The sequence below is a fragment of the Paecilomyces variotii genome (genome assembly GCF_004022145.1).
Source record: "Paecilomyces variotii strain CBS 101075 chromosome Unknown C8Q69scaffold_12, whole genome shotgun sequence".
In the NCBI taxonomy this organism is placed as follows: domain Eukaryota; kingdom Fungi; phylum Ascomycota; class Eurotiomycetes; order Eurotiales; family Thermoascaceae; genus Paecilomyces; species Paecilomyces variotii.
Genome location: NW_021167151.1, coordinates 172,887 through 191,045, shown reverse-complemented (window position 1 = coordinate 191,045; position 18,159 = coordinate 172,887). Strand labels below are relative to the sequence as shown.

Below are 18,159 nucleotides of genomic sequence, written 5' to 3'. Positions count from 1 at the left end.
AGGAAAGCCCTGCGATAATCTTAAAGCATAAGAGAATAATGGTTTATAATTAGAAATGCCTGGATTAATGGGACATGCTACCATTTATTGATGAATCCTAATGATTTGGATAAAATTAGGAGATAAAAGATAATTGTCTATTCCTACGAAGGGGAATAGCTAATATATGCTAGCTACACGTGATGTACTGACGTACCCGGGCTATGCCTGCTGATTCCGTAACACTTAACTTAGTTATTATTTCTAGAAGGCCGACGTAGGCAATGGAAACGAGATCGGACGATCACGGGATTTTGTTGCTGAGCTACACAAGGAAAGGATACTACTAGACTAGCATCTATCTGTGAGGTGTGGCTTTTAGGGATCTTCTTACAGAGAACATTATCTGTCCGGAATAGAGTGGGTTTGAATACTATTCCAAATGCTGTAAAGAACATAGAATTAGTCAAATAAGCATTTATCTGGAGAAGGAAATCTATGCTCTTTCTAACAGATATGAAGTGGAATGCCTTCCCCATTCTTCAGGCTGCGATGTCGATCGCAGATGCAGGCATTCGATTCCGTATCCTGGATGTTGTACCTTTCATGCTTCGAAAGTAATCACGGACCATGCTAGCAAGTGGCAATACTGATGTTCTCCCAGTATTCGAGAAGCAGCACTGAGATCGAGGAGCTTATCTAGGCCTATCAGGCTCTGGATTGTTGATAGCATCAAGCAGTGTTATGCGCATCCTCCCATTAGAGAAGTAGATAGGCAAGAATGTGGAGCATCTTTGACGGGATCTCATGAAATATCTTTCCAATGTAACTGTTTGATTAAACCTGGCATAGATAAAGACATGCTGACATGCTTCTAAGCAAATATGGCAGGTCTAGAATTGTGGTCTGCCAAATTCCAATGGCAGGGTGAATTGACAAGGAGATTTACCTTGCAGCAGCTGAATGAAGTCTGCATATGCAGTTGATCATATTGAAGTACTCGAGGTCAATCTTCGCGTTAAAGCTGTGACCCTGACAGGCTCATTAGTTCTTCGTAGGTCTGGCACCTAAGTACCGTAACCATGGAACCATGCTCATTGATCGATCCATAGTCTATCACACCAAGCGATACTCGGGAACAGAGCTAGAAAATGATAATAAGATTGTATGCTGGCTCTCAATGACCATTTCACTCTCGCTCGATAGTCGCTACTTGAGCTAACAGTGAATGTGAATTTCGTGGCACAGCCACGGTTAGCCGCTGAGGGGTCCTTAGTTCATGCTCGTATTCGCTGGATGTCAGCCGTGGGAGCTGAAAGAGAAATGAGTGTCCATTTGGTGAGCTCTCCTCGCCAATGGGGCCATTTTGCTCCGGTTAACGCAGCTAATGAAGTAGCTATAGCCTTCGTCAGAGTTCGTCTTATGTGCTGAGTGAAAGGGGGCCGCGCGGAGAGGACAGTAGACAGTCTCTCAGCATCTTAGTGGACAGTACTCTGTACTTGTGATGTCTACCATATATCGGTGATCGCTTGCTTGGTCACCACTCGCGAGAGACTAGAACCTTTTTCTTCTCATCTCATCTCTCTTGATATTCGCAATGGCATTGTCTCTCCTTCCTGGAATGCTCATTGCCGTGCGATCGCTCAAAGACATGAGGTGAAAGCGATGTTGATCGTCCTGGATGTACCCAGACAAGCGACCTGCATTCATCCCAGAACGCCAACTTAGGTAGCAAGTCCTATATTTAGCCAGACTATCGACGCTCATTCTCTCCGCGGCGCGCCCGAGTTGCCGCTTCGACCGTTGTGAATCCTTCGAAGGGGACATCTGCGCGTGCCGGCCCCATTCTGCACTGTCCATCCTCATTCCTCGTCCCTGGGGTTTGGGCGGAGATTGATTCCATGCAATTTTTCAGAAGAAACAAGTCGCACGCCGCCGAGGCCTCTGTTGAACGATCGCGCGCGCGTTCCCACGGGGAGTTGCTTGTCGAAGCGCCGGGGAATCGTCAACACCCCGCCTTCCCACCGCCCGCTGGCGATCACTACAAGGACGACGAGGACTCTTCATACCAGCAGCGTCAATTCTCCCGTCAACGATTCTCGTACCACGAGCCTTCGCAGTCTCAGACATACCAGGATCATCCGGGCGACAGCTCAAGGGCGTCTCGCAACTCTGTCTCTTCAGCAAAACCGACGGTTATCAACTTGGTACCTCCGACTCCCCTAGCCGTCGCTGCGAGCTTCGATGCTGACGCCTTTACCCAGAGCACCGCGGAGCAGTCGTGGCCTTTACCAGCACCCGTGCCTGAAACTCCCAGAAGCGATCGGGAATCGCGGAAATTGAAGAAGGGAATATTCGGACGGCATTCATCTTCGAGAGACGAGGGCACTTTCTTGGGACGCAACATCTCTGTAAAGCGCAAAGGCGGCTCCCCGCGACAACAGTCCAATCCGCAACACCAGAACGTTTCGCAGCAGTCGATTACAAGCGACGGGGGCGCTTCAGGAAGGGATGACGAATCTACTGCTGCGAAGCTGAACAAAGAAGCTTGGAACCCATCGAATCCAGAGTTACAGATGCAACATATGTCAACTGGGTCCCCTCAAGGCCAGACTCCATACGGACAACCTGCTGCCAATAGATACCCTCAGCCATCTCAATCTCCCACTCGGCGCGAGTATCCATCAATCCAGCGTGTGAATACAGAACCGATCAACACGGGGAGTTTCTACCAACAGCGGGTCGCCAACGACTCGTTTCACAGCCAGGTGAGCCCACGTCGCTTGCCTCAGAACCCAGAGGATCTAAGGCAGTCATCACCCCAGCAGCCTCTGTTTAGAGCCATACAGTATTCTCCAAGTGATTCTTCCATCAAGCACAGCCCGCACCAAGCCCAGATACCCCAAGACCCATTCTCTATGTACAGACGTAACTCCTCCCAACCGGATCCTGGTACAGCACAGCGGCCGCCTTCGCAGCAGTCTTATGGTCCGCCTTCTCCCGTCTTCCAGTGGCATCAATCTGATACCAAACAACAGAATCAGGTGCCCCGGCAGTTATTACAGCCCATCACCCAGCCGCCACATCAAGGAGGAATGAGCCCCGCGGAGCGATCTGCTAGCATGAGACAGCCCACAGAATCCGCCCAACAACAGGGCCAAGTTAGTGACAACCAGGGCAGTGCGCAGTCACTCTATGTGCAGAGTACGGGTGCTCCCGCCCAAGGTCCCAGTCTTAAGAGCGAGATGTCCCAGCAGAATATTCAGGAGCAGGGCCGAGAGACACCGCCTCCTCAAAGCAAAAGTCGTGATGATCTCGCCGAGGTAGATGTGAGGGCCTTACTACAGAAACATGAGGAACTTCGTATGTCATTAGAAATCCCGGTCTGCAGTCGTCGCTCTTTATTGCTAACGAGCCTTGTCTGACAGATGCAAAGTACCAAAAAGTGAAAAGGTACTATTTCGAAAAGGAAAACCAGGTCCAACAGCTCCAAAATACTGTAGCACATCAGCGAATGGCTGCCTCGCGGACAGTTTTGGATGATAATGAATACACCAACCGTTTCACTCGCCTCGACGGAGCCATTAAAGACCTTGCGTTTTCTACCAGGAAAGATTGGAAGAGCATTCCGACTTGGCTACAACCATACGTGAACGAGGATGCGCACACTGTAGGCACAAAGGAGATGACCGCTGTCGGACGCGCGGTAATTACTCGCTGGCTGGTTGATGAGCTGTTCGAACGGCACTTTCATCCCTCCATCGAGCCGACCTTGAGTGCCCAGCTCAAGAACATCGAGGCAAATATCCGGCGACAGAGTGTCAAGACGTATACAGAAGAGGACAAGGAGAACATCATTGCGAGGATTTCGAATTGGCGCCGCACAACCCTGGACGGTCTCCAGGATGCTTTACAAGGCAAGGCCGCGGAAGAAAACCGCACCCGCCTCATCGATCATCTAGTGGAGAAGTTGGTTGCCAGCCTCGAGATGCATTTGAACGAGCCTCCACCCCCGGGATTGGATAGTTCAGGAAGAAATATTGTGGAGAATGCAGTAGGTATCGCTGAGAAGATTCCGTTCGAATCTCGCGACGTCTGGATTGAATATTTCGCGCCGGGGTCGCTGATCAATGACACTCACATGAAAGTGGAGACGACACTTCCGCCCTTAAAAAATCCAAAACTCGAGTCAGTTAATACTCAGGGACCCTCTGCGAACGATGCTCAAGGAGATGGCCAGAATGATGGAGAAGATGCCGGCAACACCAGAGATGACAATGAATCTTTGTCTGCAAACTATAGTGCTGACGCCTCCTCTGCGGCCCAGCAATCGTCGCAGCAGAATATGCCACCCATCAGAGAGCAGAGAAAGAGATCTGTGTTGGGGGGCTTGATGGGAAGGAAACCTACTGCGGCTGCCGCTGGACCGGCTCAGCCCCAGCAAGAAGCTTCCAGTCGCTCAAACTCGATAGTAGCGAAAGAAACAAAGGACCAGGGCGAGTCTGAAAAGAATGAGAGTTGTTCAGCCACACGAATACGGTTCGCATCTTTCCTGGCTGTTGAAGTAAGAGGCAAGGGCCCGACAAGTGTGCTTCTCAAAGCTCCTGTTTATCCCCTCGAATGATAGTCAATTCTCTCTCTTTTTGATGTGAAGGCAGTTATTTACTGGAGACCGTCCTCATTGGTAGCTTATGCCCAGGAGGTGTTAGATCATATTCATGATGATGGGTGGATGTGAAATGTCCGAGATATGACAGTATGAACGTGCAAAGCTCACGTCTATTGTCTGGGTTTATGAACTTGTTGATATTTTGTGCAGCGCATTATATAGCTCTTTAGAAAGCCGTTTTCTTCATAATTTCACACACGTACTGAACATAAAACATATGTACATATACGTGCCTAGCTTCAACATAGACCAACTGCCTACATGAAGGAAAGAAGGACACACATTCCTAAAAAGGAGGCGGATCCAAACTCAGCCCTTCCACAGTTAACTTGAAAGCGTCATTGCGCGAGTAACTCCCCGCGACATCAAGATCCAATCGACCCCGCTCGCAGTCGTCGAAGTCAACCTCAGAAATGAGCAGACCGTCGCCAATGGCTGATTTATCGACGTCGTCGACGTTGATAGGAGGGTCTTCTGTCGAGACATCCCAGATGGGACCCCCGAGAACTTCGCCCAAGGGACTGATAATGCAGGAGCCGCCGTGGGAGACGTATGGGTTTGTGGGATCTGCGTATGAGTGCATTAAGATCGGGCTTGTAAGAAGGCAGTGTATTGAAAAGGACTTACCAGTCTCTGGCGCATTTTCCTTTCCTATGGGGAATCCACCTTGTGGTTTGGGTGTGGCTATGCCAATCGAGTATCATCAGTAAGGCACTGCTACCAATTATGTATAAAGACCATACTCACCGACGCCGTCCCCAGTTTCTACTGCAACGCTCGTATCCTCTGCCTTTCGATCGAGCTCTTTATCCGGATGGAGCTGAGAACCTGGTGATTGAGGCCATACAATCTCATGCGGTCCTTCTGCTGTGATAGACTTCTTTCTCTGCGCTGCCGTTGAGATAGGACGTCCATTAGCAGTAGGAGCGGCACTGCTTCCTCGAATCCAGTCTGGGAGATCATTCCGTCTGAGGCATTGATTCGCAGAGAGAACAACAGCGCGACCCTCAAACCCGACGGTTCGCATCAAGGGGAGCCATGTATCTCTTCCATCTGCTGTGGGAGCGAGATATAGATTCACATTCTGTGAGTAGAGGCTCTGTCGGAGAAGAGGCATGAAGTTTTCCCAGCAGATAGCTCCGCCGATTATGAGTTTGACGCCGCGGATTTCTGTTGTAACTGCTTTCAATGTCGACGGGGAGCCTTGAGCCCATATCAAGCGCTCTGATCCGGTCTAAAAAAAGGGGAATCGATGGATATCAGTTCCGGATGATTTACGACCGCGAAGCGTCAGGATAGACAAACAAACATACAGGCATGACTTTTCTCCTCTTCCCCAATACTCCCCTGATAGGATCGATGTATACTAAAGCACAATACAAACTACCACCGGCTTTCTCAATCAATCCCACAGCAAGAAAGACTCCCGTCTCTCTCGCGACTCTCTCAAGGAACTCTCTCGTTCCATCTCCTCGACTCTCTCTTCCCTTCGCGACTGGTAATTTCCTATTCACCCAATCATCCCCAGCCCCGGTAGGTGTGTCGCCTAAATCGACTGCTGACCGGAAGTACTGTAGGAATTGGTCCCGGCCGTGTGCAGCGCGCGCTCCAACGCTGGCTCCGAAGTCGCATGTCCGGGGATAGCCGCCTAGATAGGCCTCTGGGAATAGGAGGAGATCAACACCACGAGAGGCCGCATGGCGTGTGATCCGCTCAAGGGCAGCGAGAGTCTCGGAGAGGGTCGAGAGGGTGTGGGATTGAGCTACTCCCAGAGTAAGTTTCTGGGGCATGATGATGTGAATGCGAGATATAACCCTGCTAGTTACAGTAAGGATCTTGAGGCGGCTGGGGTAGTAGACCCATGAGATAGGTGAAATGGTAACGCGAACAAGGTTGGGGATAGAACTCCTCAAGAGGATCAATTGAAAGGAATCAATTGACCGAGGCTGTTACTGATGGAATGGAACTCCAAAGTACTAGACCTCGGCGGGATTTGGGAAGACACCGGATGAGGTCAGACATGCCGTGCGGGGGAAGCTGGCATGCGTCAATAGCGGATTTGTTTAACGTCAGGTCTCGCCACCGATGCTATTCACTAAGTAGTTCTCGTGTCGTGCATGGGAACATTGCTTGCAATAAAATGTTTCGTACATCTAGGTGAAAGGCGATCTATGTCCTTGTTTACAGTCGTCGGGGCTCTGGAGGTGCAAACGGGTCCCCGGTCTTGTTCTCGCAGTAGATAAGATATACTCCGAAGGACAACTCCGATGCAACCAGGACAAGATAGTTATCACACAATGACAAAGGGAAAGCACTTGTAAGACCGACATGCTATACTAGTGTCAGGAGCTAGTAATGGAGTATTAATCCATGCGAAACTTTGAGAATTCGACTTCTTTTCAACAACCTGTATCGGATGAAGATTTCCAAATCAGGTATACAGACACTGAAAGGATATTGAGATCGTATGTATCCCGATGGGTTTACGCTAGACTCATCATATTCTCATATGAACTAAATTCAAGGGAAAAGAATGCTGTGTTTGAGCTAGTGCTTGGTTATCTGGCTGGATGAAAGCCCTCCGCCTCCAGAACGAGCGGCTGCAGAGAACCCACATAAGCTAAACAAAAGCAGAAACAGAGCCCAGAACACGAGGTGATCAACGTGGCGGAGACACCAGGGTAGACTAATCTACCAGGCCTTGTAGTACAGAGATCAGCTAATATACATAGATGTCCCGACAGATAAATTACGATTCGATATCCGTAGCGCAATGGCGGACAAAACCGTACTCAAAGATCGTCGCGAGTTCCTCTCGTCTCATACAGCGGACCTTTTGGGGACCGGTGCATCCAGCTCAAGATCAGCCGATAGGTGCGGACAGACCGAGCGAGGAAAGAGACATCCTATGGTGGCTTTACTTCGTTCTTATCAAATGTTAGCATCAGTGGCGGTCGACAACACCGCTTTGTGCATGAAATGCAGCATTAATTAGCTGTCTAGACCGTCATTATGGAAGAAATACATCGGTAGTTCACACCGAACCAAGACATCAGCCGCTGTTCGGAATACAGAAAACGCCGCCATAGACGCCAGAGTAACTTGTCACGACCCTGTTTAATACGCCACCCTCGTCCGCATATCCTATACAGCTTGTTAGCTAGCCGCAGCAACAACATGAGGCAGGAAATGGCACTCACCGATATCTTCCGCTCGATCTCCCGAACCGAGCGATCCAACTCACCAGCGATCATCAACTTCTTATCATTAGGCAGTAGGAAATAAGTCTCACAAAGATCGCCATCAATGACGCCTTTGACAGGAACATAGTAGCTTCGGTAGATTAGATGATCTCGTCCAGCCAGAGGAGGGTTCTGTGCCGCGAGCTGCATCTCCAAACTCTGGAAGAAGTCGACATCTTCTCGGCTAACGAACGGCACGAACATACCCAGCGTGCCCTGGAGACCAGTCCATACCAAGACATCTCTCCCACCAGCAACAAGCTGGGTCTTCTGGATACTTGTGGGGATATCTTGGGTGTAAAAGTGGACCATTAGTTCCAGCCGGTTGGGGGTACCCTGAAGATAGGGACGCTCGTGGATTAGGTGAGCGCCAGAACCATCCTCATCAGACTCCTCAGACACCTTGGCGGGGCAGCGAAGGAACCAGATATTACCAAACTTATCTCCGCCAGCAACAGTCTCATAGTCAACCATTGTAGTGCAGGTGGTCCACCGAGAAATGGAATCATCGACAAACGGTATCAAGCGGTTCTCCTGGTATTTGTATACCACATATGTCACGCTTTCCTGCACATCGCTAACGACTATCCGGCTGCCTTGGGTTTGGAGGCCGACAATTAGCCGTGGAGACACCTGCGCCTGGCACTTCCGGAGCATCTGTTTCATTCCCAGGTCATATATACGCAGATTCGAGCCGATACCTGCGAGGAGACGGCCCTGGAATCCCAGAAGAGCCAGAGGAGGCTCTTCAACCTTAGTCTTGTGTATAAATTCCAGCTCTTGGCCATCTTCTTGGAACCGATAAATATGGATAAATCCACCAGAGTGTGAACGTGGGCTGACGACAACATCCTTTCCCGTTCCAACAACTAGGAAAGTCTCGTCATCTTGACTGGCAAATGAGACTGCAGCTATGCTGACAGCCGCTTCATTCTCTTCGAGTTCGATGCTCGACAGAACCGCTTTAGCATTGACCGGGTCTACAACCTGAATACAAGATGCCCAATGTCCGGTACCACGTGGGTATCCGAAGTCCTCGGGTGGAGGGATGGCGGCATCGCCGTTCTGCATGTTGGAATCCTCAAGCAGCTTTTGCCTAGTGACAGGAGACAGAATGTTGTTGTCCGCCTCGATAACGTAGAACAGCGGCTGTTCCGGGTGCCTGACAAAATGACGCGGAGTATAAGCCAGAGGGATAGACTCCTGGAGTAAGTTGTTTTCTAGCTTCTCGATGGAGAATATCCTAATTTTATATTAGCAGCGGGTCTTTCACGGCGTTGAGTATCTCAGAAGCATAATGATTTTGATCTCAGTAGGAACAATTGGTACAATAAAAAGTGGATTCCACAGTATATTTCGGATCCCAAGTTGTCATCATGTGATCGTGGGCTGGTAGATGGAGGAAAAGAGGGTGGAGCTAATACATACCGTAGGTGTTTCTCTTGGATGCCGACCATGCCTTCCTCGCACTGCTCGCTGGAAAAGTTCCATCCCCATTCCAGTGGGACGTAGTCGAGGGGAGTCAGCATGAAGCCCTTTGTCTGGACGTCAGAGTATCCTAGCCAAGGGCGTGAACTGAGCGCTAGAACAGCAGTTTGGCCCTTGACAGAAACACGGAAGAGTTTGACAGGTTTCACACCCAAGAACCGCGTCCTTGTATCAGAAAGCTCACCGGTCACCTCGTCAAGCACAGTTCGCAGGTAGACACCAGAATAAAGACCAATGTGCAGGTAAAGCGTCGATCCGCCAGAGGTGGAGTCAGACATGGACATGATATTAAGAGCGGACGGAGCGGAGGTGAGAGCCTGTACAGACTTGTTTTCCAGAGTCGAATCGGGATCAAGGCTGAGAATACGGACCGTGGAGTCGTCACACCCAACGGCCAAGAATGAGCTCCGCACACGGCCTTCTGGTACCTCTCCAAGGCTCAAGCAAGTCACGGTACCAGACATTTCTCGCTTCTCATCGTATTCAGCAAGCGAGCCGTCTGCATCCATTTCGAAATAGACAATTTCTCCAGAACTCAATGCCACGGCAACTTGACGTTCGTTAGTCGCAGCTGCTACGATTGTCCTATGTTGAGGAGCGGGCCACTCATTCACACGGCGGTCTGCCAGAATGTGTCTAATACCCTTAGGATGCACTTGAATGAGGGAGTCTTCTCCCAGCTGCTGAACAGCAAGAGTGGGAGCTGACGAAAGGAAGCCCGTGTCTGTGACTTCTTCAACAGTCTCACCGATACTGAGCACGAGGGTACCGTTTGCGAAAGAAAGAATGATGTACGCGTCGTACTCATCAGCACGTGTGATTTTTGTTGTCCACACAGCCGACGGAATACTTGGCAGTTCAGACTCGACAATCTCGGTGACTTCCAAGCCATGCTTGAGCGTTCTGAAGCTGCTGCGAGCGCCAGAACCGCAGATAGTGTAGATCTGAGGGGCATCGTCGTCGGTGAGATTTGCGACCTTAGAATCCATGAGAGGATTCATAGAATTGATGCTCTCCACCAGGTTCACATTCTCTGCTCCTCGAGGTCGGAAATAGACAGGCTCCAGAGGGTCACTGGGGTCTGCCGAGAACGACTCGCTGGTGAACTCAGTCTCCTCGTCATCGTCACCCAGTTTCTCGAACTGGTAAAAGTGATGGTTGCCGGTCTCGCTAGCAACAAAAAGGAAACCACTCTTCAGGATTAGCAGGCTGGTTGCGATAGGAACTGTATCGAAGTACTTGATCTTCAATCGTCGGACCTCGCCCGTTAATTGTCCGTTGTCATCTTCTACCATGTCGATGGCGACCTTGAACAAATCACCATCCTCAGTCTGAAGCAGGAAGAAGAATGCCCCCCTCATTTTGTGCATGACTCCGGCGGTAATGCAGCGTTTCCGCTCTGGATTTTCCGTCGGGCCACTGCGACGAGGGATGGGAACTCTGAAAGCATCCTGGTTGGAGTGCCGGTAGGTAATGTTATCTTCCGCACAGACTAGGACACCGCTAGGGCCATCAGCTCCTCCAGGAACCTGGAAGAGCATGGTGGCGGTGCGATCCACAGGATCAGACCATTTGCGGACGACGTGGTTCAGACCCAGATCGAGCTCGTAGTACACCAAGGTCTTCTCGACCTCTTCGTACGCTGCGCCTGTAGGGTCCTGGTCGCACTCGGTGTAGTCGACTTCCAGAGCCGCGAAGATCGGATTCTCGTAGCCGACATCTAAGGCTGTCAATGCGAACACGAGAGTCTGCGGCTTGTGAGCTTCGAGTGGAGAGGAAATGGTCAACTCGGCCTGTGCGTTCCGATTCAGAACATACACGAGCTTATTCTTCTCCACCGAAGCAATCAGACAAGCTCTGCCTTTGGGGTCGACCGCGAGATACTGTCCCGGGATGACACGTCGGATACCCGACTTGCCAAAGGTCTCCAAATGGATCCGGTTAAACCGGTTCTGTGAGGGCACATACTCGATGATGGTGATGCGGCCAGAATCCGACCCGATGATGATATAATCTAGACGCATGCTCAGCATAGCTCAACTACCAACGCCAACGATGCCGACCGGGGCATATCCCCGCCAAGGGGCGGGTTCGCGTGATGAACATCGTGCTGCCCCGGGAGCTTCAAGAATCACTAAGTTGGTCCTAGAACGCGAGCTGGAATCGAGCTTACCTTTGCTACTTCCGGCCAGCCGGAATGCGGCCAAGGTGCGGATAATCCCAAAGACATCCTGAGAGTAGAGGGTAGTGATCTTCCCCTGTGTCGGATCGGGGCGGTGGATGGTGAGCTTGGAACCCGACGCCGTCACGATCTGTTGCTCCTTTGTGCCAGCAAACTGGCCCAAGATGGCCTGGGTGATAGCGGTAGGAGGTTGGATGGTGAGAGAATACATAAACATGTTCGAGGTGGTCGCCATGGTGGGCAGTTAGCTCTCTGGCTGAAGGCAGCCAGACACCTTGTTGCGAGACAAATGAGACAAATCGAGGCAAATTAGCTCTAGGGACCAGAAAAGCCCATCGCTGCGATGGCTGATGGGATGAGAAAGGACTCTCCGCAGAGTGTCCTCAGGAAGGGGCAGCAGACAGAGCCAGGATACAGAGCTCTGTCAACAGAGATGCAAAATTCGAAAAAGCGTGCGGTGCCAGAAGCAGGCTACTAAGTACTAGCTTAATGTGGGTTATTTTGCCGGCGGCGCTCAGGGCTCGTCTCGCCGCCCGGACGATTCGGTTCTGCCGCCTTCCTCGAATGCTTTGGGGATCGTGAAGTTGTCTCGTCAACGTCGTTTGTTTCATCCTCTGAGAGCCATCGACCTCTTCACCTCTTCACTTCTTCTCCTCTTCTCCTTTTCTCCTGTCCGCGTCGTCCTAGGCTTTGTATATCAGAGATCATCCGTATCCTATCACGCCCCCCGCCTCTCGCCTCTCCCTTTGCTGACTTCCCCACATTGTCATATCATGGCTGATGACACCCCCGCGGCGGACGAGTCCGTCACCTTCACCGTCAAGTCTTCCAATGACGCCAAGTACACGTTCACACTGCCTACGTCGACACTCGTATCAGAGCTGAAGAACAAGCTCTCGAGTTCAGAATACGCAGACACGCCAGCAGACCGCCAGCGATTGATCTATTCCGGGCGGGTGCTGAAGGACAACGAGGCCCTTGCGACATACAAGATTAAGGATGGACACACGGTTCACCTGGTGAAGAGTGCCGCGAGCAACCAACGGCAAGCCGCTCAGACTTCAGCCTCTGCTCCAGGAACGACTTCGAGCCAAGGAGTGCCTGGTGTTCCTACGAACATTGCTGCGGGTACTGGCAATAATCCGTTGGCTGGGTTGACTGGGGCAAGATATGCGGGGTTTGCGCAGCTGCCAGGTGCTGGGATGTTTGGCCCGGACGGTGGAGTGAGTCGATCTGCGACTACCCAGAGAAGATGGATAGCTTTCTGTGTATACTGACTCGATGTTAGATGGGACCTCCTCCTGACACAGAGACTATGCTCAGTATGCTCGAGAATCCTCAGTTCCAGTCCACCATGAACGAAGCCCTTCAAAACCCCGCCATTATCGACATGATGATCCAGCAAAATCCCATGCTCCGCGACATGGGACCTGGTGTGCGGCAGATGTTCCAGAGCCCGGAATTCCGCCGGATGTTGACTGATCCCAATGCGATCCGCCAGGCTGCACAGATGCAGAGAGCCATGGGCTTGGGGGGTGCTTTCGGTGGAGCGGGCAATGCAGGCTTCCCTGCTCCGGGAGTAACGAACACGACTCCGGAAGAAAACAGGAACGCACAGCAAGGACAGACAAACGAGGGGGCCAATGCGAACCCACCTCCGCCATTCAACCCCTTCCTTGGAGCTGGAGCTGGAGGTGTGAATCCGTTCGCTGCTCTGTTTGGCGGCAATCCTCCCACCGCGCCTTCCGCTGGAACCGATCAGACCGCCGCAGGCCAAGGACCGGCAGGCGGAACGACGCCTGGAGGAACGGAAAACCAGCAGAACCCTTTTGCTATGCTATTTAATCCCGCTCTCTTTGGACAACCGCCCGCCCAGCCTGGTGCGACCGGCTCGCAGCAGACGCCAGGCGCCCAGGCACCCTTTAATGCTTTTAACCCGCAAACGAACCCTTTCCTTCGAGACCCCGCCGCGCTCTCGCAGATGCTACAGGCTTTGGGTGGTCCAGACCAGGCCGGGGCTAATCCCTTTGCTGCGCTGTTCCCTAGCGCAGCCCCGGCAGACAATCGACCTCCGGAGGAGAGATACGCGGACCAACTGCGCCAGCTCAACGATATGGGCTTCTTCGAATTCGAGAGGAATATTGAGGCTCTACGGAGAAGCGGTGGTAGTGTGCAAGGAGCAGTGGAATATCTCCTGAACCAATCGTGAGCGCTGAAGGCATTCGCACTCTCGCGACATCTTTGCTTCCTGCTGTATGATGATTACGATGCACAATGGTTTCCCTATTACTGCCAAGGATGCCCTGGTCTCTCTTCCCCTGTGTTTTCTGTGCGCCTCTCCTTGTGTGATTTTTCTGGTGACGGTGTCTGCTTTAATCCATGACTGCAGATGCATGACCTAGCGAGCCGGTATTGTAGGTAAATCCATGTGGTTGGGATAAGACCGCCACTAAATCTGGAGTTTTGTGCTTTTCGCTCATTAGCTATTAATAGACGGCAGTAGAACGTAGGTAGTCTCGAGGTTGGGTTCCCCACAACCACTATGGGGTATGTACAGTACATGGTATATCGATCAGATCTTATCAAAGAACAGGGCTTGGTAGAAACGAAACAGATTGCATGATAAGCTGGTATATCATAGTAAGACAGGGGGAGAGAGACTTGCTCTGGGAGATTCCTGGAGCTACTATAGAACTCCCCATGGAATCTGGCTAAACCCGACGGGGGCGGGAAGCGTTGTTCCTAAGGTTTAGTTAGCATCATAACCGGAATGGAACGGCCACGCTCCAGACCCCGACTCGCTTTCTCAGTCGCTCCTTTCCATCGGACTCTGGCAAAGGGTCTTCCTTTCAGTCCAGACATCAGTGCTGTTTCTCTGCTTCACGGCACTCTGTGCCAATTCCACTCGTTAGATCGTGCTGTCTGCTAACATCCCTGTCGCCGCCTCTCAGATCCTCCCGAGTTGACAGATTGGAGATCCACCCCGTCTGAGATCAGCTCGACATCGACGATCATCGCACCGCCGCATCCATCCCAGCGCAGATTCCGCAGATTTTACCAGGAAGCGGGCTCAAATCTAGGAACAACTATAGTTCGACCTGATCTTTCCTCGTCTCTTTTGCGCTTGCTCGCCGCCGCAAAGAAAAAAAGGCTCTGGGGGGCCGCCTTATATGACTGAGCGGCCGTACGCCCCTCTCAGCGTGTAGAGCGTGAAGATGCTGGCCAACATGTTCAACCGCACGCTATCCGTGGTGATTTGGGTCCTTCTTGTGTCATGCTGTCAAGCGTGGTACATTCCAGGTGGGCCTCGATGCCTTTAGATGAATTTGCCTGAGATGTCTCCCGTGGACTGACATGATCTGGTCTACAGGTTATTCGATCAAGAGCTATCGCGATGACGAACACATCCCCCTCCTCGTGAACAAGGTCTTCTCGGATCGCACCCAGTTGCAATATGCGTACTACGATCTCCCGTTCGTCTGTCCTCCGTCAGGGAGAGTACATGGCGGATCTCCTTTCGGCTCCGGCCAGAGCATATCCCTCAACATTGGAGAGGTCCTTCGAGGCGATCGTATTATGACGTCGGACTTCGAAATTGTGATGGGTAAAGATGTTGAATGCCAGGCGCTCTGTACGAAGGAGGTCGATCGACAGGGTGTCAAGAGAGGTCGCGAGTTGATCAAAGATGGATATGTGGCCGAGTGGATTATGGACAACTTACCTGGAGCGACCAGTTTCGTCACTGTCGACCGCAGTCGCAAGTACTATGCTACGGGATTTAAGCTCGGTTACCAGGACATCTCTCCCACAACCGGTAAAAAGCGCTACTTTATCAACAACCACTTTACCTTTGTGATTCGCTGGAGAAAAGCGCCTGGAAAGGCTGGCGATCAGGGCGGTAAAGTCATTGTTGGATTCGAAATATACCCAAAGAGCATTACCAACAAGAACCGCGAGGAAGGTAGCTGCCCCAAGGATGTGCATGGCGATCAGGAGGGCCTGGAACTCTTCATCGCTCCCAACACTTCTCAACTTGCGGAGAAGTACCCCGGATCCTCATATATTCCCGAGGAGGATCCCGACTTCGATGACGGCGCTACTTTGAAGGTTCCTTACACCTATTCCGTCTATTTCCGTGAGGATGACAAGATCGAATGGTCTAACCGCTGGGATCACTACTTCAACAACCAGTCTGAGGGCTCCATGACCCACTGGCTCGCTATTCTCAACTCTCTGACTATTTCTGCCGTTCTGGGAGTTACAGTCCTCGTGATCTGGGGCAGGACTGTGCAAGGAGATGTCAAAGGCCGTGGTGATGGGGTCATGGAGGATGGCAAGATCCGCCCAAGAAAGTCCAAGTCAGCCCGGTCCGTCGACAAGAATCAGGAGGGTGTGTTGGATAAGCCCGAAGACGTGGAGCGGGATGCTGATGTATCTCTTGACGAGGAAACGGGAGAGGAATTTACGGGATGGAAGCTTCTTCATGGCGACGTGTTCCGTGTGCCGGCATACAGCGGTCTTCTCGCACCGCTCGTCGGATCCGGCATGCAGCTGCTCTTCATGTCTGCTGGACTGCTCATACTTAGTTGCTTGGGCATTCTGAACCCGAGCTTCCGCGGTGGCTTTGTTAGCGTTGGTATGGGTCTGTTCGTATTCGCCGGGCTCTTCTCGGGCTACTTTTCAGGAAGGTTGTACAAGACCTTCGGCGGCCAGAACTGGCGAAAGAACACTATCATCGTGAGTTCTCATATTTTCTCTACTTTTGTAGCTGCTAACCAGAGTTTAGACCGCGACCTTGTTCCCGGGCTTGTCCTTCTGCCTTGTGTTCATTCTTAACATGTTCGTCTGGGCCCAGGCCTCGAGTACAGCGATCCCGTTCGGGACATTGGTCGGTCTGGTGGCTCTCTGGCTATTGATTCAGGTCCCTCTTGTATACGCTGGCAGCTGGTATGGGTACGTCCGTGCGGCACCGTGGGAGCACCCGACCAAGACAAACCCGATCCCACGTCAGATGCCACCCCAGCCGTGGTACCTGAGCAGTTTCCGCGGTACGCTCTTGACCGGTTTGGTACCGTTCGCTGTCCTTTTCATCGAGCTATTGTTCGTGTTCAAGAATCTCTGGCAGGACAAGAGCGGCTACTACTACGTGTTTGGATTCCTTAGCGTTGTGAGCACAATTCTCATTGTCACGGTCAGCGAGGTCACAATCATTGCCACATACAGCCAACTCTGCGCAGAGGTTAGTGTTCCCATGGAAAGCCCTCAACCGTCGCCTGATCTAAGCTAACGCGATCACCCAGAACTATCACTGGTGGTGGCAGAGCTTTTTCACTGGCGGTAGCAGCGCCTTCTGGATCTTTGCCTACTGCATCTGGTACTACTTCTTCAAGCTACACATCACAGGTTTCGTGTCCAGCCTGCTCTTCTTCAGCTATAGTCTGCTTGCCTGTGCGGTATATGGACTCTTGACGGGAACCGTGGGCTTCTTGACCGCCTACGCATTCATCAGGCGGATGTACAGGTAAGCAAACCATTCTGTGGGCCGACTGTGTCATTGAATTCTTTCTTGGAACTTGTCAGAAGACTAACTGCGTTTTTTGTGGATAGTGCCGTTAAGATCGACTGATCGAGGCTTGCGCCTTTCAAAGGGCGCAAGTCGCGGAACATAGTAGCCCCCAGTATATTTCCGGGGAACTTTTGCCAAAAAAGCATTATAACGCCCGTACGGCCTTTTCTCTTATCCTGTAACTGCGTTGGATGAATGCGTTCGAGCCGGCGTCCGAGCTCTCTATATCTCGTTGTGTTGCCCTTTTGGTATTTTCTTTGCTGCCTCCCCGCAACACAAGAACAAGGATCTAGTTGATTTTCGGGGTTTACCTCATGTGGATGCGAAACGTGTCGGATCTGAGGCAAGGTGATTACCATTGAGTGTCTAGCTCGTAGAGTTAAATCCTTGGTGAAGACATCGTTTCCTTTCGATTCTCAGTCTTTTTTGTTTCTGCTTTACTTCTTTAGTTTCTTTCTCTAACCTTCTCGATTCGATTCTTGTTTCGGGCGGGACGATGCACTGGCACGAATGCGGACGTCAATCGTCGCAGCGAAGAACCTTGTCCCAGGATAGGTTAAACAGTCCAATACGAAATGAACTGATGTATGCTTGGTTCCTGTATCATTATCTGCCCACGCGTATGCAAAAACAAGATGAATGTTCTATCTTGGTTAATACATACAAGAAACAAGCAAGAAAGATTACACTTGTCAACTCGTTTCAGTCGAAACAGAAGTACTAGTTATTAGTTAGTGAGTAGTGGTAGATAAGGAGGTTGCAGCAAAATAAATAATAATAAGACCGAATAGCACCGACAACGGCCGGCCGGCCGCACCGATGCGGCTTGAACCGGCCTTTGGTTGACCCCCCTGTTCGCTACTACTGTATGGTACTCCGTACATATCCCGACAAATCGGGACCTAACCGCGCAGTTGGACCCATTCTTTCCACGTACATATACTCTACGCACCGGTAGAGTAGTTAGTTGAATTTCCCTACCAATGACACATCAGATAAGTAAGAGGCCAGTAGAGTATGGCAGAAACCACTT

At 51.3% G+C, this 18,159-nt stretch overlaps 5 protein-coding genes across 5 annotated transcripts; 3 read left to right on the top strand and 2 right to left on the bottom strand.

Moving 5' to 3' along the window:
- Positions 1-1,880: 1,880 nt before the first annotated feature.
- On the top strand, positions 1,881-4,603 carry C8Q69DRAFT_509729 (hypothetical protein; the record flags this gene model as incomplete). The annotated part of the gene is made up of 2 exons (XM_028633125.1): positions 1,881-3,342; positions 3,408-4,603. The coding sequence occupies 2 exons, from the start codon at positions 1,881-1,883 to the stop codon at positions 4,601-4,603; spliced, it is 2,658 nt and encodes an 885-aa protein (XP_028482251.1).
- A 50-nt stretch (positions 4,604-4,653) lies between these two features.
- On the bottom strand, positions 4,654-6,728 carry C8Q69DRAFT_83427 (nitrilase). Its single transcript, XM_028634091.1, has 4 exons — positions 5,962-6,728; positions 5,396-5,882; positions 5,276-5,332; positions 4,654-5,215 (listed from the first exon to the last, which is right to left on the bottom strand). Exons 1-4 carry the CDS (start codon positions 6,436-6,438, stop codon positions 4,935-4,937), a joined length of 1,302 nt encoding a protein of 433 aa, XP_028482250.1. The 5' UTR covers positions 6,439-6,728; the 3' UTR covers positions 4,654-4,934.
- A 919-nt stretch (positions 6,729-7,647) lies between these two features.
- C8Q69DRAFT_407363 (pre-mRNA-splicing factor rse1) lies at positions 7,648-11,795 on the bottom strand (the record flags this gene model as incomplete). Its single annotated transcript, XM_028628154.1, has 3 exons — positions 7,648-9,133; positions 9,319-11,392; positions 11,552-11,795. 3 exons carry the CDS (start codon positions 11,793-11,795, stop codon positions 7,648-7,650), a joined length of 3,804 nt encoding a protein of 1,267 aa, XP_028482249.1.
- A 326-nt stretch (positions 11,796-12,121) lies between these two features.
- On the top strand, positions 12,122-14,205 carry C8Q69DRAFT_477693 (putative ubiquitin-like protein DskB). The gene is made up of 2 exons (XM_028631342.1): positions 12,122-12,783; positions 12,849-14,205. The coding sequence occupies exons 1-2, from the start codon at positions 12,334-12,336 to the stop codon at positions 13,767-13,769; spliced, it is 1,371 nt and encodes a 456-aa protein (XP_028482248.1). The 5' UTR covers positions 12,122-12,333; the 3' UTR covers positions 13,770-14,205.
- A 458-nt stretch (positions 14,206-14,663) lies between these two features.
- On the top strand, positions 14,664-17,404 carry C8Q69DRAFT_83374 (multispanning membrane protein). Its single transcript, XM_028634090.1, has 5 exons — positions 14,664-14,860; positions 14,931-16,297; positions 16,347-16,799; positions 16,861-17,081; positions 17,168-17,404. The coding sequence occupies exons 1-5, from the start codon at positions 14,776-14,778 to the stop codon at positions 17,184-17,186; spliced, it is 2,145 nt and encodes a 714-aa protein (XP_028482247.1). The 5' UTR covers positions 14,664-14,775; the 3' UTR covers positions 17,187-17,404.
- The last annotated feature ends 755 nt before the right edge of the window (positions 17,405-18,159 follow it).

Excerpts from the sequence above, each read along its gene's own strand:
- C8Q69DRAFT_477693 (XM_028631342.1), top strand. The coding sequence starts at position 12,334 with ATGGCTGATGACACCCCCGCGGCGGACGAGTCCGTCACCTTCACCGTC. Across the intron at positions 12,784-12,848 it reads TGTTTGGCCCGGACGGTGGA|ATGGGACCTCCTCCTGACAC; the intron begins GTGAGTCGATCT and ends ACTCGATGTTAG.
- C8Q69DRAFT_83427 (XM_028634091.1), bottom strand. The coding sequence starts at position 6,438 with ATGCCCCAGAAACTTACTCTGGGAGTAGCTCAATCCCACACCCTCTCG. Across the intron at positions 5,333-5,395 it reads AGAAACTGGGGACGGCGTCG|CCACACCCAAACCACAAGGT; the intron begins GTGAGTATGGTC and ends CGATTGGCATAG. Across the intron at positions 5,216-5,275 it reads GGAAAATGCGCCAGAGACTG|ATCCCACAAACCCATACGTC; the intron begins GTAAGTCCTTTT and ends ACTCATACGCAG.
- C8Q69DRAFT_83374 (XM_028634090.1), top strand. The coding sequence starts at position 14,776 with ATGCTGGCCAACATGTTCAACCGCACGCTATCCGTGGTGATTTGGGTC. Across the intron at positions 14,861-14,930 it reads TCAAGCGTGGTACATTCCAG|GTTATTCGATCAAGAGCTAT; the intron begins GTGGGCCTCGAT and ends TCTGGTCTACAG. Across the intron at positions 16,298-16,346 it reads GGCGAAAGAACACTATCATC|ACCGCGACCTTGTTCCCGGG; the intron begins GTGAGTTCTCAT and ends ACCAGAGTTTAG.